The 27,726-nt window shown below is 53.9% G+C and overlaps 1 protein-coding gene across 2 annotated transcripts in view; it reads left to right on the top strand.

The window, feature by feature from the left end:
* Window positions 1-11,807, top strand: part of LOC147091407 (zyxin-like) — a 52,716-nt gene extending 40,909 nt beyond the window's left edge. For both annotated transcript variants that reach the window (XM_085976765.1, XM_085976766.1), the window contains 2 exons: window positions 2,801-2,921; window positions 11,521-11,807. In XM_085976765.1, the coding sequence (XP_085832891.1) occupies window positions 2,801-2,921; window positions 11,521-11,637 (238 nt within the window). In that variant the 3' untranslated portion in view covers window positions 11,638-11,807. The remainder of the gene's footprint in view (window positions 1-2,800; window positions 2,922-11,520) is intronic.
* Window positions 11,808-27,726: the final 15,919 nt, after the last annotated feature.

The following is a 27,726-nucleotide window of genomic DNA, read 5'->3' as shown; positions in this document are numbered from 1 at the left end:
ACTGCCTGCCACTCGGAAAAAGACCCATTTATTCCAACTCTTTGCCAACCAGTTCTCTATCCAAGTCAGTACCTTGCCCCCAATCCCATGTGCCTTAACTTTACACGCTAATCTCTTATGCGGGACCTTATCGAAAATCTTCTGAAAGTCCATATACACCACATCCACTGGTTCTCCCTTATCTATTCTACCAGTTACATCCTCAAAAAATTCCAGTAGATTAGTCAAGCATGATTTACCTTTCCCCACAGTCCTGTAAATTTTTCCCCCTCGAGTATTTATGGAATTCCCTTTTGAATGTTACGATTGGATCTGCAGCCACCGCCCTTTCAGGCAATGCATTCCAGATCACAACAACTCGCAGCGTAAAAGAAAGGTTTCATCATGTCACCTCTGGTTCGTATGCCGATCACATTCAATCTGTGCCCCCCTCGTTATCGACCCTTCAGCCACTGGGAACAGTTTCTCTTTATTTACTCCATCTAAACCCTTTTTAAACACCTCCATCAAATTTCCTCTTAGTCTTCCCTGCTCTAAGGGAACAACCCCAGCTTCTCCAGTCTCTCCACGTAGCTGTAATCCCTCATCCCTGGTACCCAATCTGGTCAATCTCCCCTGAACCTTCTCTGCTCTAAGGAGAACAACCCCAGCTTCTCCAGTCTCTCCACGTAGCTGTAATCCCTCATCCCTGGTACCCATTCTGGTCAATCTCCCCTGAACCTTCTCTGCTCTAAGGCGAACAACCCCAGCTTCTCCAGCCTCTCCACAGAACTAAAGTCCCTCATCCCTGGAACCATTCTGGTCAATCTCCCCCTTAACCTTCTCTGCTCTAAGGAGAACAACCCCAGTTTCTCCAGTCTCTCCACATAATTGAAGTCCCTCATCCCTGGTACCATTCTGGTCAATCTCCCCTGAACCTTCTCTGCTCTAAGGAGAACAACCCCAGTTTCTCCAGTCTCTCCACATAACTGAAGTCCCTCATCCCTGGTACCATTCTGGTCAATCTCCCCCTTAACCTTCTCTGCTCTAAGGAGAACAACCCCAGTTTCTCCAGTCTCTCCACATAACTGAAGTCCCTCATCCCTGGTACCATTCTGGTCAATCTCCCCCTTAACCTTCTCTGCTCTAAGGAGAACAACCCCAGCTTCTCCAGTCTCTCCACATAACTGAAGTCCCTCATCCCTGGTACCATTCTGGTCAATCTCCCCCTTAACCTTCTCTGCTCTAAGGAGAACAACCCCAGCTTCTCCAGTCTCTCCACAGAACTGAAGTCCCTCATCCCTGGTACCATTCTGGTCAATCTCCCCCTTAACCTTCTCTGCTCTAAGGAGAACAACCCCAGCTTCTCCAGTCTCTCCACATAACTGAAGTCCCTCATCCCTGGTACCATTCTGGTCAATCTCCCCCTTAACCTTCTCTGCTCTCAGGAGAACAACCCCAGCTTCTCCAGTCTCTCCACATAACTGATGTCCCTCATCCCTGGTACCATTCTGGTCAATCTCCCCCTTAACCTTCTCTGCCCAAAGGAGAACAACCCCAGCTTCTCCAGCCTCTCCACATAACTGATGTCCCTCATCCCTGGTACCATTCTGGTCAATCTCCCCTGAACCTTCTCTGCTCTAAGGAGAACAACCCCAGCTTCTCCAGTCTCTCCACAGAACTGAAGTCCCTCATCCCTGGTCCCATTCTGGTCAATCTCCCCTGAACCGTCTCTGCTCTAAGGAGAAAAACCCCAGCTTCTCCAGTCTCTCCACAGAACTGAAGTCCCTCATCCCTGGTACCATTCTGGTCAATCTCCCCTGAACCTTCTCTGCTCTAAGGAGAACAACCCCAGCTTCTCGAGTCTCTCCACAGAACTGAAGTCCCTCATCCCTGGTACCATTCTGGTCAATCTCCCCCTTAACCTTCTCTGCTCTAAGGAGAACAACCCCAGCTTCTCGAGTCTCTCCACATAACTGTAATTCCTCATCCGTGGTACCATTCTGGTCAATCTCCCCTGAACCTTCTCTGCTCTCAGGAGAAAAACCCCAGTTTCTCCAGTCTCTCCACATAACTGAAGTCCCTCATCCCTGGAACTGTTCTAATAAGTCTCTTCTGCACCCTCTCCAAAGCCTTCACCTCCTTCCAAAAGTGTGGCACCCATTGGACCCAATACCACTGGCCAAACTAATGTTTTATAGAGGTTTAGCTTCGGAACTCTATGCCTCTATTTATAAAAGAAAGACTTGTATTTATATAGCGCCTTTCACAACCACCGGACGTCTGAAAGCGCTTTACAGCCAATGAAGTACTTTTGAAGTGGAGTCACTGTTGTAAATGTGGGAAACGCGGCAGCCAATTTGCGCACAGCAAGCTCCCACAAACGGCACTGTGATAATGACCAGATTTGTTTTTGTTATGTTGAGGGATAAACATTGGCCAGGACACTGGGGATAACTCCCCTGCTCTTCTATCGAACTAGTGGCCATGGGATCTTTAACATCCACCTGAGAGAGCAGACGCAGGCCTCGGTTTAACATCTCATCCGAAAGACGGTACCCCCCGACAGTGCAGCGCTCCCTCAGCACTGCGCTGGAGTGTCAGCCGAGCTTTATGTGCTCCAGTCGCTAGAGTGGGACTTGAATCCTCAACCTTCTGACTCAGAGACGAGTGCGCTACCTGCTGAGTCACAGCTGGCACTAGAGCCCAGGCTCCCATCTGCTTTATTAACTGTTTTGTCAGCTTGTCTTGCCGTCTTCAAAGATTTGTGGACGAGGAAAGCGGGGAGCGTTTGACTTAGAAATGTTGTTCTTTGTAACAGGAAATTTGCTCCAAAGTGCAGTGTGTGCAATGAGCCTATCATTCCTGAGGAAGGCAAAGAGGAAGCCGTTCGTATTATAGCCCTCGAGAAAAATTTCCACGTCAAGTGTTATCGCTGTGAGGTGAGACCAACTGTGATTGAATATCGCGCTCTCTCGGCCTCCTATCTCCAGCCAATCCTCTCATTCCCTCTTTCCATCGGTGATACTCTGATCTTTACTCTCTCACCCCCGCTCACCCTCACCCCTCGTCCCCCACGCTTTTACCAAACAGGAGCCATCGCACCAACTCTCATTCGATCCTCACCAAACTGTGGGACACCTCAACCCCCCAAACTGTGAGACTCCTGCCCCCCGAAACTGTGGGACACCTCAACCCCCCAAACTGTGAGACTCCTCGCCCCCCCAAACAGTGGGACTCCTCACCCCTATAACTGTGGGACTCCTTGCCCCCCCAAACTGTGGGACTCCACACCCCACCAAACTGTGGGACTCCACACCCCACCAAACTGTGGGACACCTCAACCCCCCAAACTGTGGGACTCCTCGCCCCCCCAAACAGTGGGACTCCTCACCCCTATAACTGTGGGACTCCTTGCCCCCCCAAACTGTGGGACTCCACACCCCACCAAACTGTGGGTACTCCTCACCCTCCAAACTGTGGGTACTCCTCACCCCACCAAACCGTGGGACTCCTCACCCCCCCCAAACTGTGGGACACCTCACCCCCCAAACTGTGGGACTCCTCACCCCTCAAACTGTGGGACTCCTCACCCTCCAAACTGTGGGACTCCTCACCCCCCAAACTGTCGGGACTCCTCAGCCCCCAAACTGTGAGACACCTCACCCCCCAAACTGTGGGACTCCTAACCCCCCAAACTGTGGGACTCCTTAACCCAAAATTGTGCGACTCCTCACCACCCAAACTGTGTGACTCCTCACCCCCTTAAACTGTGAGACTCCTCACCCCCCAAACTGTGGGACTTCTCACCCCCCAAACTGTGGGACTCCTAACCCCCCAAACTGTGGGACTCCTCACCCCCAAACTGTGGGACACCTCACCCCCGAAACTGTGGGACTCCTCACCCCCCAAACTGTGGGACTCCTAACACCCCCAAACTATGGGACTCCTTAACCCAAAATTGTGCGACTCCTCACCCCCCAAACTGTGAGACTCCTCACCACCCAAACTGTGTGACTCCTCACCCCCTTAAACTGTGTGACTCCTCACCCCCTTTAACTGTGAGACTCCTCACCCCCGCCAAACTGTGAGACTTCTCACCCCTCCCAAACTGTGAGATTCCTCACCCCCCAAACTGTGGGACTCTTCACCCCCCAAACTGTGGGACTCCTCACCCTCCAAACTGTGGGACTCCTCACCCTCCAAACTGTGGGACTCCTCACCCCCAAACTGTGGGTCTCCTCACCCCCCAAACTGTGGGACTCCTCACCCCCAAACTGTGGGACTCCTCACCCCCAAACTGTGGGACTCCTCACTCGCCAAACTGTGGGACTCCTCACCCCCAAACTGTGGGACTCCTCACCCCCAAACTGTGGGACTCCTCACCCCCCAAACTGTGGGACTCCTCACCCCCCAAACTGTGGGACTCCTCACCCCCCAAACTGTGGGACTCCTCACCCCCAAACTGTGGGTCTCCTCACCCCCCAAACTGTGGGACTCCTCACCCCCAAACTGTGGGACTCCTCACCCCCAAACTGTGGGACTCCTCACTCCCCAAACTGTGGGACTCCTCACCCCCAAACTGTGGGACTCCTCACCCGCAAACTGTGGGACTCTTCACCCCCCAAACTGTGGGACTCCTCACCCTCCAAACTGTGGGACTCCTCACCCCCAAACTGTGGGACTCCTCACCTCCCAAACTGTGGGACTCCTCATCCCCAAACTGTGAGACGACTCAACCCCCAAACTGTGAGACTCCTCACCCGCAAACTGTGACTCCTCACCCCCCCAAACTGTGGGACTCCTCACACCCAAACTGTGAGACTCCTCACCGGCAAACTGTGACTCCTCACCCCCCCAAACTGTGGGACTCCTCACACCCAAACTGTGAGACACCTCACCCCCCAAACTGTGGGACTCCTCACCCCCCAAACTGTGGGACTCCTCACCCCCAAACTGTGAGACTACTCAACCCCCAAACTGTGGGACTCCTCACCCCTAAACTGTGGGACTCCTCACCCCCCAAACTGTGAGACTCCTCACCCGCAACCTGTGACTCCTCACCCCCCCAAACTGTGGGACTCCTCACCCGCCAAACTGTGGGACTCCTCACCCCCCAAACTGTGGGACTCCTCACTCTCCAAACAATGGGACTCCTCACCACCCAAACTGTGGGACTCCTCACCCACCAAACTGTGAGAATCCTCACCCCGCAAACTGTGAAACTCCGCACCCCCCAAACTGTGAGACTCCTCACCCCCCTAACTGTGACTCCTCACCCCCCCAAACTGTGGGACTCCTCACCCCCCAAACTGTGGGACTCCTCACCCCCCAAACTGTGGGTCTCCTTACTCCCCAAACTGTGGGAATCCTCACCTCCCAAACTGTAGGACTCCTCACCCCCCAAACTGTGGGACTCCTCACCCCGCAAACTGTCGGGACTCCTCAGCTCCCAAACTGTGAGATTCCTCACCCCCCCAAACTGTGGGACTCTTCACCCCCCAAACTGTGGGACTCCTCACCCCCCAAACTGTGAGACTCCTCACCACCCAAACTGTGTGACTCCTCCCCCCCTTAAACTTTGAGACTCCTCACCCCCCCCGAACTGTGAGACTTCTCACCCCTCCCAAACTTTGGGACTCCTCACATCCCAACTGGCAGATTCCTCACCCCCCAAACTGTGGGACACCTCACCATCCAAACTGGGGGAATCCTCACCCCCCAATCTGTGGGACTCCTCACCCCCGAAACTGTGGGACTCCTCACCCCCCAAACTGTGGGACTCCTCACCCCCCAAACTGTGGGACTCCTCACCGGCCAAACTGTGGGACTCCTCACCTCCCCAAACTGTGAGTCTCCTCACTCCCCAAACTGTGAGACTCCTCACCCCCAAACTGTGAGACTCCTCACCCCCAAACTGTGGGACTCCTCACCCCCCAAACTGTGAGTCTCCTCACTCCCCAAACTGTGAGACTCCTCACCCCCAAACTGTGAGACTCCTCACCCCCAAACTGTGAGACTCCTCACCCCCCCAAACTGTGAGACTCCTCACCCCCCAAACTGTGAGTCTCCTCACCCCCCAAACTGTGAGACTCCTCACCCCCCAAAGTGTGAGACTCCTCACCCCCCCAAACTGTGAGTCTCCCCACCCCCCAAACTGTGAGCCTCCTCACTCCCCAAACTGTGAGTCTCCCCACCCCCCAAACTGTGAGACTCCTCACCCCCCAAACTGTGAGACTCCTCACCCCCCAAACTGAGTCTCCTCACCCCCCAAACTGTGAGACTCCTCACCCCCCAAACTGTGAGACTCCTCACCCCCCAAACTGTGAGACTCCTCACCCCCAAACTGTGAGACTCCTCACCCCCAAACTGTGAGACTCCTCACCCCCAAACTGTGAGTCTCCTCACTCCCCAAACTGTGGGACTCCTCACCCCCCAAACTGTGAGTCTCCTCACTCCCCAAACTGTGAGTCTCCTCACCCCCCAAACTGTGAGACTCCTCACCCCCCAAACTGTGAGCCTCCTCACTCCCCAAACTGTGGGACTCCTCACCCCCCAAACTGTGAGACTCCTCACCCCCAAACTGTGAGACTCCTCATCCCCAAACTGTGGGACTCCTCACCCCCCAAACTGTGCGACTCCTCACCCCCCAAACTGTGGGACTCCTCACCCCCCAAACTGTGAGACTTCTCACCCCCCAAACTGTGGGACTCCTCATCCCCAAACTGTGCGACTCCTCACCCCCCAAACTGTGGGACACCGAACCCCCCAAACTGTGAGACTTCTCACCCCCCAAACTGTGGGACTCCTCACCCCCTAAACTGTGGGATTACTCGCACCCCCAAACTGTGGGACTCCTCACCCCTCAAACTGTGAAACTCCTCACCCCCCAAACTGTAACTCCTCACCCCCCAAACTGTGGGACTCCTCACCCCCAAAACTGTGGGACTCCTCACCCCTCAAACTGTGAGTCTCCTCACTCCCCAAACTGTGAGACTCCTCACCCCCAAACTGTGAGACTCCTCACCCCCAAACTGTGAGTCTCCTCACTCCCCAAACTGTGAGACTCCTCACCCCGAAACTGTGGGACTCCTCACCCCCCAAACTGTGGGACTCCTCACCCCCAAACTGTGAGACTCCTCACCCCCCAAACTGTGGGACTCCTCACCCCCAAACTGTGAGACTCCTCACCCCCCAAACTGTGGGACTCCTCACCCCCAAACTGTGAGACTCCTCACCCCCCAAACTGTGAGACTCCTCACCCCTCAAACTGTGAAACTCCTCACCCCCCAAACTGTGGGACTCCTCACCCCTCAAACTGTGAAACTCCTCACCCCCCAAACTGTGGGACTCCTCACCCCCAAACTGTGGGACTCCTCACCCCCCAAACTGTGGGACTCCTCACCCCCCCAAACTGTGAGAATCCTCACCCCCAAACTGTGGGACTCCTCACCCCCCAAACTGTGGGACTCCTCACCCCTCAAACTGTGAGTCTCCTCACCCCTCAAACTGTGAGTCTCCTCACCCCTCAAACTGTGAAACTCCTCACCCCCCAAACTGTGGGACTCCTCACCCCCAAACTGTGGGACTCCTCACCCCCCAAACTGTGGGACTCCTCACCCCTCAAACTGTGAGACTCCTCACCCCTCAAACTGTGAAACTCCTCACCCCCCAAACTGTGGGACTCCTCACCCCCAAACTGTGGGACTCCTCACCCCCCAAACTGTGGGACTCCTCACCCCCCCAAACTGTGAGAATCCTCACCCCCAAACTGTGGGACTCCTCACCCCCCAAACTGTGGGACTCCTCACCCCTCAAACTGTGAGTCTCCTCACCCCTCAAACTGTGAGTCTCCTCACCCCCCAAACAGTGGGACTGCTCACCTCCCAAACTGTGAGACTCCTCACCCCGCAAACTGTGGGACTCCTCATCCCCAAACGGTGGGACTCCTCACCCCCCAAACTGTGTGACTCCTGACCCCCAAACTGTGGGACACCTCACATCCCAACTGGCCGACTCCTCACCCCCAAAACTGTGGGACTCCTCACCCCCCAAACTGTGGGACTCCTCACCCCCCAAACTGTGGGACTCCTCCACCTCCAAACTGTGGGACTCCTCACCCCACAAACTGTGGGACTCCTCACACCCCAAACTGTGGGACTCCTCACCCCCCAAACTGTGAGTCTCCTCACCCCCCAAACTGTGGGACTCCTCACCCTCCAAACTGTGGGACTCCTCACCCCCCAAACTGTGGGACTCCTCTCCCCCCAAATTGTGGGACTCCTCACCCCCGAAACTGTGGGACTCCTCAGCTCCCAAACTGTGGGACTGCTCACCTCCCAAACTGTAGGACTCCTCACTCCCCAAACTGTGGGACTCCTCACCCCCCAAACTGTGAGACTCCTCACTCCCGAACTGTGGGACTCCTCACCCCCCAAACTGTGAGACTCCTCACTCCCGAACTGTGGGACTCCTCACCCCCCAAACTGTGGGACTCCTCACCCCCCAAACTGTGAGACTTCTCACCCCCCAAACTGTGACTCCTCACCCCCCCCCCCAAATTGTGGGTCTCCTCACCCCCAAACTGTGAGACTCCTCACCCCCAAACTGTGGGTCTCCTCAGCCCCAAACTGTGGGACTCCTGACCCCCAAACTGTGAAACTCCTCACCCCCCAAACTGTGAGACACCGAACCCCCCAAACTGTGAGACTTCTCACCCCCCAAACTGTGGGACTCCTCATCCCCAAACTGTGAGACTCCTCACCCCCCAAACTGTGGGACACCGAACCCCCCAAACAGTGAGACTTCTCACCGCCCAAACTGTGGGACTCCTCACCCCCTAAACTGTGGGATTCCTCGCGCCCCCAAACTGTGGGACTCCTCACCAACCCGGCTGTGGGACTCCTCACCCCCAAACTGTGAGACTCCTCACCCCCGAACTGTAGGACTCCTCACCCGCCCTCACCCCCCAAACTGTGAGACTCTTCGCCTCCCAAACTGTGGGACTCCTCACCCCCCAAACTGTGGGACTCCTCACCCCCCAAACTATGGGACTCCTCACCCCCCAAACTGTGGGACTCCTCACCCCCCAAACTGTGGGACTCCTCACCCCCCAAACTATGGGACTCCTCACCCCCCAAACTATGGGACTCCTCACCCCCCAAACTGTGAGACTCCTCACCCCCCAAACTGTGTCACTCCTGACCTCCCAAACTATGGGATTCCTCGCCCCCAAAACTGTGACACGCCTCACCGCCCTCCTAAACTGTGGGGACTCTTCGCCCAAACTGTGAGGACTCCTCACCACCAAAACTATACGGACTCCTCACCTCCCAAACTGTGGCGATTCCTCACCCCCCAAACAGTGCAGCTCTCCCTCAGTACTTCACCTCCGACACTGCAGCACTCCCTCAGCACTGCCCCTCCGACAGTGCGGCGCTCCCTCAACACTGACCCTCCGACAGTGCAGCGCTCCTTCAGTCCTACCCTCCGACAGTGCAGCACTCCCTCAGTACTGACCCTCCAACAGTGCAGCGCTCCCTCAGTACTGGCCCTCCGACAGTGCAGCGCTCCCTCAGTCCCCTCCAACAGTGCAGCACTCCCTCAGCACTGCCCCTCCGACAGTGCAGCACTCCCTCAGTACTGCCCCTCCGACAGTGCAGCGCTCCCTCAGTACTGCCCCTCGACAGTGCAGCCCTCCCTCAGCACTGCCCTTCAACATTGCAGCCCTCCCTCAGCACTGCCCCTCCCATAGTGCAGCACTCCCTCAGTAATGACCCTCCAACAGTGCAGCGCTCCCTCAGTACAGTCCCTCCGACAGTGCAGAGCTCCCTCAGTATTGCCCCTCCGACAGTGCAGCGCTCCCTCAGTACTGACCCTCCGACAGTGCAGAGCTCCCTCAGTATTGCCCCTCCGACAGTGCAGCACTCCCTCAGTAATGCCCCTCCGACTCTGCAGCACTCCCTCAGTACTGCCCCTCCAACAGTGCAGCGCTCCCGCAGTACTGCCCCTCCGACAGTGCAGAGCTCCCTCAGTACTGCCCCTCCGACAGTGCAGTGCTCCCGCAGTACTGCCCCTCCGACAGTGCAGCGCTCCCTCAGTACTGCTCCTCCGACAGTGCAGAGCTCCCTCAGTACTGATCCTCCAGCAGTTCAGCACTCCCTCAGTACTGGCCCTCCGACAGTGCAGCGCTCCCTCAATCCTACCCTCCAACAGTGCAGCACTCCCTCAGCACTGCCCCTCCGACAGTGCAGCTCTCCCTCAGTACTGCCCCTTCGACAGTGTAGCACTCACTCAGTACAGCCCCTCCGACAGTGCAGCGCTCCCTCAGTACTGCCCCCCGACTGTGCAGCCCTCCCTCAGCACTGCCCCCCAACAGTGCAGCCCTCCTTCAGCACTGCCCCTTCGACATTGCAGCCCTCCCTCAGCACTGCCCCTCCGACAGTGCAGCGCTCCCTCAGTACAGTCCCTCCGACAGTGCAGAGCTCCCTCAGTACTGCCCCTCCGACAGTGCAGCGCTCCTTCAGTACTGACCCTCCGACAGTGCAGAGCTCCCTCAGTACTGCCCCTCCAATCGTACAGCACTCCCTCAGTACTGCACCTCTGACAGTGCAGCACTCCCTCAGTAATGCCCCTCCGACAGTGCAGCACTCCCTCAGTACTGCCCCTCCAACAGTGCAGCGCTCCTGCAGTACTGCCCCTCCGACAGTGCAGAGCTCCCTCAGTACTGTCCCTCCGACAGTGCAGAGCTCCCTCAGTACTGCCCCTCTGACAGTGCAGCGCTCCCGCAGTACTGCCCCTCCGACAGTGCAGCGCTCCCGCAGTACTGCCCCTCCAACAGTGCAGCGCTCCTGCAGTACTGCCCCTCCGACAGTGCAGAGCTCCCTCAGTACTGCCCCTCTGACAGTGCGGTGCTCCCTCAGTACTGCCCCTCCGACAGTGCAGCGCTCCCTCAGTACTGCCCCTCCGACAGTGCAGAGCTCCCTCAGTACTGTCCCTCCGACAGTGCAGCGCTCCCTCAGTACTGCCCCTCTGACAGTGCAGCGCTCCCTCAGTACTGCCCCTCCGACAGTGCAGCGCTCCCGCAGTACTGCCCCTCCGACTGTGCAGAGCTCCCTCAGTACTGCCCCTCCGACAGTGCAGCGCTCCCTCAGTACTCCCCCCCGACAGTGCAGCCCTCCCTCAGTACTGCCCCTCCGACAGTGCAGAGCTCCCTCAGTACTGCCCCTCCGACAGTGCAGCACTCCCTCAGTACTGCCCCTCTGACAGTGCAGCGCTCCCTCAGTACTGCCCCTCCGACAGTGCAGCGCTCCCGCAGTACTGCCCCTCCGACAGTGCAGCGCTCTCGCAGTACTGCCCCTCCGACAGTGCAGCACTCCCTCAGCACTGCCCCTCTGACAGTGCAAAGCTCCCTCAGTACTGCCCCTCCGACAGTGCAGCGCTCTCGCAGTACTGCCCCCTCCGACAGCTAAATAGGAAGAGAAGGATTCCCCCAAGATTGCTCATTAACAGTCTTCCCCACTTCTTATCCCCCAATACCAGGACTGCAAGAAGCAGCTGTCATCCGAGGCTGATGAGAATGGTTGCTACCCACTGGATGGGCATATCCTGTGCTTGAAGTGCCACACATCGCGGATGAACAAGGGGTTGAGGGAATGAAAGGAACCCGCCTCGGCTGTCCCGAGAGGTCCCAGGAGGACGCCCGCTGGCCTCCGATCTACAATCATACCTCCGTGGAGATTTTTTTTCACTCATTGTCGCTGGCACTCCACTGGAATAGTTCTGCTTTTTTTTGAAACCTAAAGAAAAATCATTTACAAAGTTGAAAATTCTGCGCCTCCTTTTATTCATATCTCACCTGTTCATTGTCACAGCAGGTGGCAGAGCAGGAAAGGCCCAGGCTCCATCCCCGGCCTGTGCTGAGTTAGCCTGATCTCACACCCAGTGTGGTACTGAGCCCCACACACAGAGCAGGAAAGGCCCAGGCTCCATCCCCGGCCTGTGCTGAGTTAGCCTGATCTCACACCCAGTGTGGTACTGAGCCACACACACACACAGAGCAGGAGAGGCCCAGGCTCCATCCCCGGCCTGTGCTGAGTTAGCCTGATCTCACACCCAGTGTGGTACTGAGCCCCACACACAGAGCAGGAAAGGCCCAGGCTCATTCCCGGCCTGTGCTGAGTTAGCCTGCTCTCACACCCGGTGTGGTACTGAGCCCCACACACACACAGAGCAGGAAAGGCCCAGGCTCCATCCCCGGCCTGTGCTGAGTTAGCCTGATCTCACACCCGGTGTGGTACTGAGCCCCACACACAGAGCAGGAAAGGCCCAGGCTCCATCCCCGGCCTGTGCTGAGTTAGCCTGATCTCACACCCAGTGTGGTACTGAGCCCCACACACACACACAGAGCATGAGAGGCCCAGGCTCCATCCCCGGCCTGTGCTGAGTTAGCCTGATCTCACACCCGGTGTGGTACTGAGCCCCACACACAGAGCAGGAAAGACCCAGGCTCCATCCCCGGCCTGTGCTGAGTTAGCCTGATCTCACACCCAGTGTGGTACTGAGCCCCAGACACAGACACAGAGCAGGAAAGGCCCAGGCTCCATCCCCGGCCTGTGCTGAGTTAGCCTGATCTCATACCCAGTGTGGTACTGAGCCCCACACACAGACACAGAGCAGGAAAGGCCCAGGCGCCATCCCAGGCCTGTGCTGAGTTAGCCTGATCTCACACCCGATGTGGTACTGAGCCCCACACACAGAGCAGGAGAGGCCCAGGCTCCATCCCCGGCCTGTGCTGAGTTAGCCTGATCTCATACCCAGTGTGGTACTGAGCCCCACACACACACACAGAGCAGGAAAGGCACAGGCTGCATTCCCGGATTGTGCTGAGTTAGTCTGATCGCACACCCGGTGTGGTACTGAGCCCCACACAAACACACAGAGCAGGAAAGACCCAGGCTCCATTCCCGGCCTGTGCTGAGTTAGTCTGATCTCACACCCGGTGTGGTACTGAGCCCCACACACACACACACAGAGCAGGAAAGGCCCAGGCTCCATCCCCGGTGTAAAGTCTGTGTGTTGTATAGCGAATTAATACACAGACTACAAGAGTAAACTTTAACAGGACTTTACTATTCGAAGGTCAGGGCGAATCTGCCCAATCACTCATTACACAGCACTTATATACCGGTGTGGTCACCACCGGTATTACAGTATACAGCAGCCAAAATAAAGTAGTGCAACACCTAAAATAGTTCTCTTAAAGGTGGACGGTTACATACAACAGTTCTCTTAAAGGTAGAACGGTTACATACACAACAATCCTCCCTTTTTAGCTTACAACATACTTATTCCCCATTAAACATAACATATATCCAACTTCATGTAAAACAGTTCACAGATGTAGTCTCTGCGGAAAACAGTTCACAGATTCAGTCTCTGCGGGAAAACAGTTCACAGATTCAGTCTCTGCGGAAACAGTTCACAGATTCAGTCTCTGTGGAGGCGTCTCCTGTGCTTCCTGACTCGGTCCGGACAACGCCTCGGTGTTGTAACAGTTCCCTGTGGTGTAGTTGGTTCACGTTGCTGGAGTGACTCATCCAATAGTCCTTCAATGGACTTAACAGCTTGAACTTCCATCACTTCTGAACCAGCATTGCTGACTTCTAAAAGCTTGAGTACCTTGGAACGTTTTTCTACTTCCGAACTGATTTGGCTCCGTTCGGAGGGACCACGTGTGTGATCTGGCAGGTGATAATGGTTCAGATGGTCATCTTCTGCTTTGACTTTTCCTTTTCTGCTTCTTGGAGACTCTCTGGGCTCCACTGTCAGCTGCCAGCTGCATGCACATTTCCTCCTTCTCTTCCTCCTTTTTCCATAGTAGCGCCACCATCTCCCGGTGTTCCTTAGACTTTTTGTGATTCTTCATGGTGTCTGCACTTTGGGAGTTTTCATCACAAGCTGGGCAGAACAGGTCATCGTAATATTCGGTGTCGTCCAACAGGTCATGGTAATATTCGGTGTCGTCCTGAGCTAGGCCAGCGAGAGGGTCTTCTATTTCCTCCATCCCCAGCTGGACGTTAGCCAGCTTTTGTTCCAAATCCAGACATTTTTCCTGAAGAGACTTCTTCATGTGTTCAGCTTCATCCAGCTTTTTCTGGGCTTTCTGCAAGTCTTTTACTAATGACCTCATTTGTGATTTCAATACTTCAACTTCATTCGGAGATTGATTGATCGGACTATTCAATCCCTCTACTGGAGCAGCTGTTTCAGCCTTCTGTTGTTCTACATTGACGTGAGTCAGCGTACTTTTGGCATCCACGGGCTGCTCTGCTGCAGTCTTCTCAGTCTGTGTTGTCACCTCAGCTATTTCAATAACTTTTGAGAGCTCCGAAACCCTTTCCTTTGAAGATTGAAGCTCGTGTTCAAGTTTTTCCCATTTCAGAGTCTTGTCCCTCAGCATATGAAGGAGTTGGCTGACCGTTAACTCTTCTGACATCAGACGTTTCCCAGTATCGTCATCCTGTGTTTTTGACGGATAGGCTACAGGGCTGTTGGTAACCTTGCACTGGGGGTCCCTTTGCTGCTTCTAATTCTCCATCATCTGCAGCCTCCACCATTCGAATTTCAACAAATGAATCGTTCGGTGGTGCTGCACCCAACTTCAGTAGGAGCTCGGAATTCATGGCAACCAAATCAGCCTTTTCTGCCTGCAACCTGCTAACAAGCGCCTTCAGTTGCTGAACATCCTGCTCCACCAGATTAGGGCACGCCCCTTCAGAACCCGAATCAGCTTTGATTCATTTGGCCTCCTCGCGCAGACGGTTTGTGTGTTCCTGCTCCATTTTCTCCATCAGCTGCTTCTGTTGTCTTTCCAGGTTCTCCCACTCTGTATCAAAGAACTTTTTCGTTGCATTCATCTCTTGCTCAAGACGGCGAATCATTTGTTCTAATTGTTGTAGTTTGAATTGGAGTTGAGTTCGAGCCCGGTGTCCCTCAGAAGTGTGCATGTCTGTAGACTGGACAGACTCAGAATTCTCTGTCAAACTATGTTGTTGTTGCTCAGTGGAATTCTGTTCTGAAACTTTGTTCTCCTCTAAAGCATAAGCATTTATGCACTCCTTCGTTTTTCCAACATTAGTCTGCAAGTCCATTTTAGCCTTGTCTTTTGCACATGGGTTGGTCTTACCATCATCAGTTCCAGAGTCTGGGCTGATTATCTTCACCGAGTTCTCACTCTTTATGGTTTTTAGGAAGTGCCAGTCCATATTTATTTTCCTGATCCACTCCCGTCCCAGAAGTGGTGGACCCCCCTCAGGCAGTACATATAAGTCCATTCCTTGGTGTTCTTTGCCCTTGTCTCTCACCTTGACTTTTATCTTTCCGATGGGGTATAGTCTTCACCCCGTGTATGCCTGCAATACAATCTTGGTATCTCTCAAGGGAATATGTGAGAATAGCCTCTTGTAGTCCTTTTGGTTTATGACTGTTAGGGCTGATCCTGTGTCCAATTCCATTTTCACTTGGACTCCGGCTATTTTGAGTGTGACCCAGATAATTTGTAGGTCAACTTCCTTACTCGCATTGTGAATTCTCAGACTATCCAGTTCTTGGCTGTTGGAGTCTGAATCCGAATTCTGTTCATCTGAACTCTTCTCAATCACCTTGTGTACCTTGCTGTGCTTTTCCTGCGGTGACTTTTTTTTGTTGCTGGTCTTCTTTCCTGACCGGCATACTTTAGCTATGTGACCAATCTTGCCACATTTTCTACATTCCTGGTTTTTAAACCAGCATTGGTTCTGGTCGTGTGTTGTCTTCCCACAACGATAACATTTCGTTGTACCCGAAGCCTTCAGCTGCATTTCCGCCGTGCCTCTCGCTGCGGCTTCGTGCGATGCTGCAATAAGGACAGCCTTATCAAGTGTAAGATCGTTCTCTTCAAGCAGTCGTTTTTGTGTTCCTTCCTTCGACAACCCGCACACGAACTTGTCTCTCAATGCCTCTGTCAGATTTTCCCCAAACTGACAGTATTTCGTTAGTCTACGTAGTTCAATCAAATATTTCGCGTTGCTTTCCTCTTTCCGTTGCGTTCTCGCATAAAATTTGAATCGTTCCGCCAACATCAGTGGTGTGGGGTTCAAATGATCCTTCAGGACAGCAACAATATTAGCGAACGTCTGATCCGCCGGTTTAGCCGGTGATAGAAGATGCTTCAATAGCCCGTATGTCTTCGCCCCCATTGAGTTTAGTAAGGTTATAGCTTTATCATCATCTTCTATTTTATTGGCCTCACAATATATCTCGATGCGTTCTACATACGTGGCCTAATCTTCTACCTCGGAATCGAAATCGTTGATGTTACCACGCTTAGGCATCTTCACAATCTTTCTAAGAAACAACAACGAAGTTTTCCTTTAACTTTTTTTTTCGAAAATGGCGGTTTCCCGCGCTGATCTTCTTCCCCGCCCACTTTCAAGATGGCGGTTTCGCGCTTGTCTTCTTCCCTGCCTAACTGGCGGCTTCCCGCATTTCTTCCTCTGGTGGGAGGGTTAAGCTTTGCCCTCGGGCGACGACCGCTGGTTTACGGGGTTTGCAGCCTGCGCGCCAGCTTCAGTTTATTCTGAAGCGCGCGCGAGAACAGCCGATCGCGTTCCCTTTTTCGGCAGGGGCAACCGGCGCTGGGGACAACCAGTTGGCGTCGGACAGCTCCAGCTCCCGGTCCTTCACGGCAGCCGCTGTAAGCCGCTGGCCGGAACCTCGCTCGGCCCCGCTCCCCCCTCGCTCGGGCTCTGTCTCTCCCGCTCGCCGGCACGGTCTCGCTCGCTCTCTCTCTCGGGCTCCGTCTCTCCCACTCGCTCGGCTCTCCCAGACCTCCCGCAGTCCGGTCCTTTCCTCCCCCGGCTGCGGCCGAGTCCCTCGCGGTTTATTTATTTATTTATTGCCTCCGCGCCTTATGATCCCGGTCACAGCGCCTCGCGGCCTCGGTAGGTGCCCGGCCTTTTACCCGCTGCATTCCTGCTTGTAGTCCGGTCTCTCACACCGGCTGCGTTCCCTGCACCGCGGCTGCCGTGCCCTACGCTGCCCCAGTCTCAGCGCCTCTGGCCCCGACTTCTGTCCGGCTCCTTTCCCCTGGCCGTGGTCGAGTTCACCGCCCTTATCCTCCGTTTCTTTTTTATTTTTCCCCCTACTCACAGTCAACGTGGCCGACTTGCTTCTCGTGGCTGATCGGCTCACTCACTACCGTGACAGAAGGGACGATCACTGCCTGTTGCTGATGGAAGGCCTCGTGTCAGAATTCTTCCTTCTTCCTTGCTCTGCAGACTCGAGTCTTCTCTCAGCAGAACGACGAGGGCGGATGCCTCTTCTCGACGCTTGTTAACTGCTTCGGATGTATCGCTGCCGCAGGGTAAGATCGAACTCGTCGCCACTGTAAAGTCTGTGTGTGGTATAGCGAATTAATACACAGACTACAAGAGTAAACTTTAACAGGACTTTACTATTCGAAGGTCAGGGCGAATCTGCCCAATCACTCATTACACAGCACTTATATACCGGTGTGGTCACCACCGGTATTACAGTATACAGCAGCCAAAATAAAGTAGTGCAACACCTAAAATAGTTCTCTTAAAGGTGGACGGTTACATACAATAGTTCTCTTAAAGGTAGAACGGTGACATACACAACACCCGGCCTGTGCTGAGTTAGCCTGATCTCACACCCGGTGTGGGTACTGAGCCCCACACACAGAGCAGGAAAGGCCCAGGCTCCATCCCCGGCCTGTGCTGAGTTAGCCTGATCTCATACCCATTGTGGTACTGAGCCCCACACACACACACAGGACAGGAAAGACCCAGGCTCCATTCCCGGCCTGTGCTGAGTTAGCCTGATCTCACACCCGGTGTGGTACTGAGCCCCACACAAACACACAGAGCAGGAAAGGCCCAGGGTCCATCCCCGGCCTGTGCTGAGTTAGCCTGATCTCACACCCAGTGTGGTACTGAGCCCCACACAAACACACAGAGCAGGAAAGACCCAGGCTCCATCCCCGGCCTGTGCTGAGTTAGCCTGATCTCACACCCAGTGTGGTACTGAGCCCCACACACACACACACACACACACAGAGCAGGAAAGGCCCAGGCTCCATCCCCGGCCTGTGCTGAGTTAGCCTGATCTCACACCCAGTGTGGTACTGAGCCCCACACACACACAGAGCAGGAAAGGCCCAGGCTCCATCCCCGGCCTGTGCTGAGTTAGCCTGATCTCACACCCGGTGTGGTACTGAGCCCCACACACAGAGCAGGAGAGGCCCAGGCTCCATCCCCAGCCTGTACTGAGTTAGCCTGATCTCACACCCAGTGTGGTACTGAGCCCCACACACACACAGAGCAGGAAAGGCCCAGGCTCCATCCCCGGCCTGTGCTGAGTTCACCTGATCTCACACCCAGTGTGGTACTGAGCCCCACACACACACAGGACAGGAAAGGCCCAGGCTCCATCCCCGGCCTGTACTGAGTTAGCCTGATCTCACACCCAGTGTGGTACTGAGCCCCACACACACACACAGGACAGGAAAGGCCCAGGCGCCATCCCCGGCCTCTGCTGTGTGGCTCAGTAGGGCTTAATTAATAGTGGCAGAATTTGCCAACCAGTCTATATACTTACTCGTAGGATTTCCATCGGGGGCAACACGGTACTAGCCAATCCAGGTGGGTTCTCAGCACTGGATACCAAAGGATTGCTGAACGTGAGCCAATTTAGACCCCGAGATGTCAGCTGACTTTCCCTGAACTGATCGGTTCTGAGATTCTTGTCATGTGATCTTGATGTGCCATTCTAATGGCAATGTGCTGTCAGATGCCCTCCATTCCCACTGGGATTCCTTATCAGTTTCCACGGTCCTGCACACCATACCTTAACAGATTGATCACAACAACAACTTGCATTTATATGGCTCCTTTATTGCAGTAAAACATTCCAAGGTGCTTAACAGGAGCAATTATCAAACAGAATTTGACACCGAGCCACATCAGGAGATATTAGAACAGTGGAACCAAAGCTTGGTCAAAGAGGTAGGTTTTAAGGAGTGTCTTAAAGGAGGAGAGAGGCGGAGAGGTTTAGGGAGGGAATTCCAGATCTTAGGGCCTTGGCAGCTGAAGTCACGGCCGCCAATGGCGGAACGACTAAAATCGGGGATGTGCAAGAGGCCGGAATTGGAGGAGCGCAGATATCTCGGCGGGTTGTAGGACTAGAGGAGATTACAGAGATAGGAAGGTACTGAGGGCCATGGAGGGATTTGAAAACAAGAATGAGAATTTTAAAATCGAGGCTTTGCCAAAATGGGAGCCAAAGTAGGTCAGCGAGTCCAGGGCATTATACAAAGATATTAATACTGACCTCTATCGTCCAGCTATTGTTATACACTGTCCCTCGGGAGATATCTGTACACTGACTGGTGTCTCTCAGTCCCTCTCCCTCAGGGAGATATCTGTACACTGACTGGTGTCTCTCAGTCCCACTCTCACAGGGAGATATCTGTACACTGACTGGTGTCTCTCAGTCCCACTCTCTCAGGGAGATATCTGTATACTGACTGGTGTCTCTCAGTCTCCACTCTCACAGGGAGATATCTGTACACTGACTGGTGTCTCTCAGTCCCACTCTCACAGGGAGATATCTGTACACTGACTGGTGTCTCTCAGTCCCACTCTCTCAGGGAGATATCTGTATACTGACTGGTGTTTCTCAGTCCCACTCTCACAGGGAGATATCTGTACACTGACTGGTGTCTCTCAGTCCCTCTCCCTCAGGGAGATATCTGTACACTGACTGGTGTCTCTCAGTCCCACTCTCTCAGGGAGATATCTGTACACTGACTGGTGTCTCTCAGTCCCTCTCTCTCAGGGAGATATCTGTACACTGACTGGTATCTCTCAGTCCCCTCTCCCTCAGGGAGATATCTGTACACTAACTGGTGTCTCTCAGTCCCCTCTCCCTCAGGGAGATATCTGTACACTGACTGATGTCTCTCAGTCTCTCTCTCTCAGGGAGATATCTGTAGACAGACTGGTGTCTCTCAGTCCCCTCTCCCTCAGGGAGATATCTGTACACTGACTGGTGTCTCTCAGTTCCCTCTCCCTCAGGGAGATATCTGTGCACTGACTGTAGTCTCTCAGTCCCCCACTCTCAGGGAGATATCTGTACACTGACTGGTGTCTCTCAGTCCCTCTCCCTCAGGGAGATATCTGTACATTGACTGGTGTCTCTCAGTCCCTCTCCCTCAGGGAGGTACCTGTACACTGACTGGTGTCTCTCAGTCCCATCTCTCAGGGAGATATCTGTACACTAACTGGTGTCTCTCAGTCCCTCTCCCTCAGGGAGATATCTGTAGACAGACTGGTGTCTCAGTCCCTCTCCCTCAGAGAGATATCTGTACACTGACTGGTGTCTCTCAGTCCCTCTCTCTCAGGGAGATATCTGTACACTGACTGGTATCTCTCAGTCCCCTCTCTCTCAGGGAGATATCTGTACACTGACTGGTGTCTCTCAGTCCCTCTCTCTCAGGGAGATATCTGTACACTGACTGGCGTCTCTCAGTACTCTCTCCCTCAGGGAGATATCTGTACACTGACTGGTGTCTCTCAGTCACTCTCTCTCAGGGAGATATCTGTACACTGACTGGTGTCTCTCAGTCCCTCTCAGGGAGATATCTGTACACTGACTGGTGTCTCTCAGTCCCTCTCTCTCAGGGAGATAACTGTACACTGACTGGTGTCTCTCAGTCCCCTCTCTCAGGGTGATATCTGTACATTGACTGGTGTCTCTCAGTACCTCTCCCTCAGGGAGATATCTGTACACAGACTGGTGTCTCTCAGTCCCCTCTCTCAGGGAGATATCTGTACACCGACTGGTGTCTCTGAGTCCCCTCTCTCAGGGAGATATCTGTACACTGACTGGTGTCTCTCAGTCCCTCTCCCTCAGGGAGATATCTGTACACAGACTGGTGTCTCTCAGTCCCTCTCTCTCAGGGAGATATCTGTACACTGACTGGTGTCTCTCAGTCCCTCTCAGAGAGATATCTGTACACTGACTGGTGTCTCTCAGTCCCTCTCTCTCGGGGAGATATCTGTACAGTGACTGGTGTCTCTCAGTCCCTCTCGCTCAGGGAGATACCTGTACACTGACTGGTGTCTCTCAGTCCCTCTCTATCAGAGAGATATCTGTGCACTGACTGGTGTCTCAGTCCCCCTCTCTCAGGGAGATATCTGTACACTGACTGGTGTCTCTCAGTCCTTCTCCCTCAGGGAGATATCTGTACACTGACTGGTGTCTCTCAGTCCCTCTCTCTCAGGGAGATATCTGTACACTGACTGGTGTCACTCAGTCCCCCTCTCTCAGGGAGATATCTGAACACTGACTGGTGTCTCTCAGTCCCTCTCCCTCAGGGAGATATCTGCACATTGACTGGTGTCTCTCAGTCCCTCTCCCTCAGGGAGATATCTGTACACTGACTGGTGTCTCTCAGTCCCATCTCTCAGGGAGATATCTGTACACTGACTGGTGTCTCTCAGTCCCTCTCCCTCAGGGGGATATCTGTACACTGACTGGTGTCTCTCAGTCCCTCTCCCTCAGGGAGATATCTGTACACTGACTGGTGTCTCTAAGTCCCTCTCCCTCAGGGAGATATCTGCACACTGACTGGTGTCTCTCAGTCCCTCTCCCTCAGGGAGATATCTGTACACAGACTGGTGACTCTCAGTCCCCTCTCTCTCAGGGAGATATCGGTACACTGACTGGTGTCTCTCAGTCCCTCTCCCTCAGGGAGATATCTGTACACCGACTGGTGTCTCTCAGTCCACTCTCCCTCAGGGAGCTATCTGTACACTGACTGGTGTCTCTAGGTCCCTCTCCCTCAGGGAGATATCTGTACACTGACTGGTGTCTCTCAGTCCCTCTCTCTCAGGGAGATATGTGTACACTGACTGGCGTCTCTCAGTCCCTCTCTCTCAGGGAGTTATCTGTACACTGCCTGGTGTCTCTCAGTCCCTCTCTCTCAGGGAGATATCTGTACACTGACTGGTTTCTCTCAGTCCCCTCTCCCTCAGGGAGATATCTATAAACTGACTGGTGTCTCTCAGTCCCCTCTCCCTCAGGGAGATATCTGTACACTGACTGGTGTCTCTCAGTCCCTCTCCCTCAGGGAGATATCTGTACACTGACTGGTGTCTCTCAGTCCCTCTCCCTCAGGGAGATATCTGTACACTGACTGGTGTCTCTCAGTCCCTCTCCCTCAGGGAGATATCTGTACACTGACTGGTGTCTCTCAGTCCCCTCTCCCTCAGGAAGATATCTGTACACTGACTGGTGTCTCTCAGTCCCTCTCCCTCAGGGAGATATCTGTACACTGACTGGTGTCTCTCAGTCCCTCTCCCTCAGGGAGATATCTGTACACTGACTGACGTCTCTCAGTCCCTCTCTCTCAGGGAGATATCTGTGCACTGACTAGTGTCTCTCAGTCCCCTCTCTCTCAGGGAGATATCTGTACACTGACTGGTGTCTCTCAGTCCCCTCTCTCTCAGGGAGATATCTGTACACTGACTGGTGTCTCTCAGTCCCTCTCCCTCAGGGAGATATCTGTGCACTGACTGGTGTCTCTCAGTCCCCTCTCCCTCAGGGAGATATCTGTACACTGACTGGTGTCTCTCAGTCCCCTCTCCCTCAGGGAGATATCTGTACACTGACCGGTGTCTCTCAGTCCCTCTCCCTCAGGGAGATATCTGTACACCGACTGGTGTCTCTCAGTCCCCTCTCCCTCAGGGAGATATCTGTACACAGACCGGTGTCTCTCAGTCCCTTTCCCTCAGGGAGATATCTGTACACTGACTGGTGTCTCTCAGTCCCTCTCCCTCAGGGAGATATCTGTGCACTGACTGGTGTCTCTCAGTCCCCTCTCTCTCAGGGAGATATATGTACACTGTCTGGTGTCTCTCAGTCCCTCTCTTTCGGGGAGATACCTGTACACTGACTTGTGTCTCTCAGTCCCTCTCTCTCGGGGAGATACCTGTGCACTGACTGGTGTCTCTCAGTCCCCTCTCTCTCAGGGAGATATCTGTACACTGACTGGTGTCTCTCAGTCCCTCTCCCTCAGGGAGATATCTGTACACTGACTGGTGTCTCTCAGTCCCTCTCCCTCAGGGAGATACCTGTACACTGACTGGTGTCTCTCAGTCCCTTCTCTCTCAGGGAGATATCTGTGCACTGACTGGTGTCTCTCAGTCCCCTCTCCCTCAGGGAGATATCTGTACACAGACCGGTGTCTCTCAGTCCCCTCTCTCTCAGGGAGATATCTGTACACTGTCTGGTGTCTCTCAGTCCCTCTCCCTCAGGGAGATATCTGTAGACAGACTGGTGTCTCTCAGTCCCTCTCTCTCAGGGAGATATCTGTACACTGACTGGCGTCTCTCAGTACTCTCTCCCTCAGGGAGATATCTGTACACTGACTGGTGTCTCTCAGTCACTCTCTCTCAGGGAGATATCTGTATACTGACTGGTGTCTCTCAGTCCCTCTCAGGGAGATATCTGTACACTGACTGGTGTCTCTCAGTCCCTCTCTCTCAGGGAGATAACTGTACACTGGCTGGTGTCTCTCAGTCCCTCTCCCTCAGGGAGATATCTGTACACAGACTGGTGTCTCTCAGTCCCCTCTCTCAGGGAGATATCTGTACACCGACTGGTGTCTCTCAGTCCCCTCTCTCAGGGAGATATCTGTACACTGACTGGTGTCTCTCAGTCCCTCTCCCTCAGGGAGATATCTGTACACAGACTGGTGTCTCTCAGTCCCTCTCTCTCAGGGAGATATCTGTACACTGACTGGTGTCTCTCAGTCCCTCTCTCTCGGGGAGATATCTGTACAGTGACTGGTGTCTCTCAGTCCCTCTCGCTCAGGGAGATATCTGTACACTGACTGGTGTCTCTCAGTCCCTCTCTCTCAGAGAGATATCTGTGCACTGACTGGTGTCTCAGTCCCCCTCTCTCAGGGAGATATCTGTACACTGACTGGTGTCTCTCAGTCCTTCTCCCTCAGGGAGATATCTGTACACTGACTGGTGTCTCTCAGTCCCTCTCTCTCAGGGAGATATCTGTACAGTGACTGGTGTCTCTCAGTCCCTCTCGCTCAGGGAGATATCTGTACACTGACTGGTGTCTCTCAGTCCTTCTCTCTCAGAGAGATATCTGTGCACTGACTGGTGTCTCAGTCCCCCTCTCTCAGGGAGATATCTGTACACTGACTGGTGTCTCTCAGTCCTTCTCCCTCAGGGAGATATCTGTACACTGACTGGTGTCTCTCAGTCCCTCTCTCTCAGGGAGATATCTGTACACTGACTGGTGTCTCTCAGTCCCTCTCCCTCAGGGAGATATCTGTACATTGACTGGTGTCTCTCAGTCCCTCTCCCTCAGGGAGATATCTGTACACTGACTGGTGTCTCTCAGTCCCATCTCTCAGGGAGATATCTGCACACTGACTGGTGTCTCTCAGTCCCTCTCCCTCAGCGGGATATCTGTACACATACCGGTGTCTCTCAGTCCCCTCTCTCTCAGGGAGATATCTGTACACTGTCTGGTGTCTCTCAGTCCCTCTCCCTCAGGGAGATATCTGTAGACAGACTGGTGTCTCAGTCCCTCTCCCTCAGAGAGATATCTGCACACTGACTGGTGTCTCTCAGTCCCTCTCTCTCAGGGAGATATCTGTACACTGACTGGCGTCTCTCAGTACTCTCTCCCTCAGGGAGATATCTGTACACTGACTGGTGTCTCTCAGTCACTCTCTCTCAGGGAGATATCTGTACACTAACTGGTGACTCTCAGTCCCTCTCAGGGAGATATCTGTACACTGACTGGTGTCTCTCAGTCCCTCTCTCTCAGGGAGATAACTGTACACTGACTGGTGTCTCTCAGTCCCCTCTCTCAGGGAGATATCTGTACACTGACTGGCGTCTCTCAGTACTCTCTCCCTCAGGGAGATATCTGTACACTGACTGGTGTCTCTCAGTCACTCTCTCTCAGGGAGATATCTGTACACTGACTGGTGACTCTCAGTCCCTCTCAGGGAGATATCTGTACACTGACTGGTGACTCTCAGTCCCTCTCAGGGAGATATCTGTACACTGACTGGTGTCTCTCAGTCCCTCTCTCTCAGGGAGATATCTGTACACCGACTGGTGTCTCTGAGTCCCCTCTCTCAGGGAGATATCTGTACACTGACTGGTGTCTCTCAGTCCCTCTCCCTCAGGGAGATATCTGTACACAGACTGGTGTCTCTCAGTCCCCCTCTCTCAGGGAGATATCTGTACACTGACTGGTGTCTCTCAGTCCCTCTCAGAGAGATATCTGTACACTGACTGGTGTCTCTCAGTCCCTCTCTCTCGGGGAGATATCTGTACAGTGACTGGTGTCTCTCAGTCCCTCTCGCTCAGGGAGATATCTGTACACTGACTGGTGTCTCTCAGTCCCTCTCTCTCAGAGAGATATCTGTGCACTGACTGGTGTCTCAGTCCCCCTCTCTCAGGGAGATATCTGTACACTGACTGGTGTCTCTCAGTCCTTCTCCCTCAGGGAGATATCTGTACACTGACTGGTGTCTCTCAGTCCCTCTCTCTCAGGGAGATATCTGTACACTGACTGGTGTCACTCAGTCCCCCTCTCTCAGGGAGATATCTGTACACTGACTGGTGTCTCTCAGTCCCTATCCCTCAGGGAGATATCTGTACATTGACTGCTGTCTCTCAGCCCCTCTCCCTCAGGGAGATATCTGTACACTGACTGGTGTCTCTCAGTCCCATCTCTCAGGGAGATATCTGTACACTGACTGGTGTCTCTCAGTCCCTCTCCCTCAGGGGGATATCTGTACACTGACTGGTGTCTCTCAGTCCCTCTCCCTCAGGGAGATATCTGTACACTGACTGGTGTCTCTAAGTCCCTCTCCCTCAGGGAGATATCTGTACACTGACTGGTGTCTCTAAGTCCCTCTCCCTCAGGGAGATATCTGTACACTGACTGGTGTCTCTCAGTCCCTCTCCCTCAGGGAGATATCTGTACACAGACTGGTGACTCTCAGTCCCCTCTCTCTCGGGGAGATATCGGTACACTGACTGGTGCCTCTCAGTCCCTCTCCCTCAGGGAGATATCTGTACACTGACTGGTATCTCTCAGTCCCTCTCTCTCAGGGAGATAACTGTACACTGACTGGTGTCTCTCAGTCCCCTCTCTCAGGGTGATATCTGTACATTGACTGGTGTCTCTCAGTACCTCTCCCTCAGGGAGATATCTGTACACAGACTGGTGTCTCTCAGTCCCCTCTCTCAGGGAGATATCTGTACACCGACTGGTGTCTCTCAGTCCCCTCTCTCAGGGAGCTATCTGTACACTGATTGGTGTCTCTCAGTCCCTCTCCCTCAGGGAGATATCTGTACACAGACTGGTGTCTCTCAGTCCCTCTCTCTCAGGGAGATATCTGTACACTGACTGGTGTCTCTCAGTCCCTCTCAGAGAGATATCTGTACACTGACTGGTGTCTCTCAGTCCCTCTCCCTCGGGGAGATATCTGTACAGTGACTGGTGTCTCTCAGTCCCTCTCGCTCAGGGAGATATCTGTACACTGACTGGTGTCTCTCAGTCCCTCTCTCTCAGAGAGATATCTGTGCACTGACTGGTGTCTCAGTCCCCTCTCCCTCAGGGAGCTACCTGTACACAGACTGGTGTCTCTCAGTCCCTCTCCCTCAGGGAGATATCTGTACACTGACTGGTGTCTCTAAGTCCCTCTCCCTCAGGGAGATATCTGTACACTGACTGGTGTCTCTCAGTCCCTCTCTCTCAGGGAGATATGTGTACACTGACTGGTGTCTCTCAGTCCCTCTCTCTCAGGGAGATATGTGTACACTGACTGGTGTCTCTCAGTCCCTCTCTCTCAGGGAGATAACTGTACACTGACTGGTGTCTCTCAGTCGCCTCTCTCAGGGTGATATCTGGACATTGACTGGTGTCTCTCAGTACCTCTCCCTCAGGGAGATATCTGTACACAGACTGGTGTCTCTCAGTCCCCTCTCTCAGGGAGATATCTGTACACCGACTGGTGTCTCTGAGTCCCCTCTCTCAGGGAGATATCTGTACACTGACTGGTGTCTCTCAGTCCCTCTCCCTCAGGGAGATATCTGTACACAGACTGGTGTCTCTCAGTCCCTCTCTCTCAGGGAGATATCTGTACACTGACTGGTGTCTCTCAGTCCCTCTCAGAGAGATATCTGTACACTGACTGGTGTCTCTCAGTCCTTCTCCCTCAGGGAGATATCTGTACACTGACTGGTGTCTCTCAGTCCCTCTCTCTCAGGGAGATATCTGTACACTGACTGGTGTCACTCAGTCCCCCTCTCTCAGGGAGATATCTGTACACTGACTGGTGTCTCTCAGTCCCTCTCCCTCAGGGAGATATCTGTACATTGACTGCTGTCTCTCAGCCCCTCTCCCTCAGGGAGATATCTGTACACTGTCTGGTGTCTCTCAGTCCCTCTCCCTCAGGGAGATATCTGTAGACAGACTGGTGTCTCAGTCCCTCTCCCTCAGAGAGATATCTGTACACTGACTGGTGTCTCTCAGTCCCTCTCTCTCAGGGAGATATCTGTACACTGACTGGCGTCTCTCAGTACTCTCTCCCTCAGGGAGATATCTGTACACTGACTGGTGTCTCTCAGTCACTCT

The sequence above is a fragment of the Somniosus microcephalus genome, unplaced genomic scaffold (assembly GCF_052327205.1).
Source record: "Somniosus microcephalus isolate GS21.2 unplaced genomic scaffold, FLI_Smic_1.0 unresolved_chr3, whole genome shotgun sequence".
In the NCBI taxonomy this organism is placed as follows: Eukaryota; Metazoa; Chordata; class Chondrichthyes; order Squaliformes; family Somniosidae; genus Somniosus; species Somniosus microcephalus.
The sequence above is the reverse complement of the archived record's forward strand: the minus strand, read 5'-3'. Positions and strand labels throughout refer to the sequence as shown.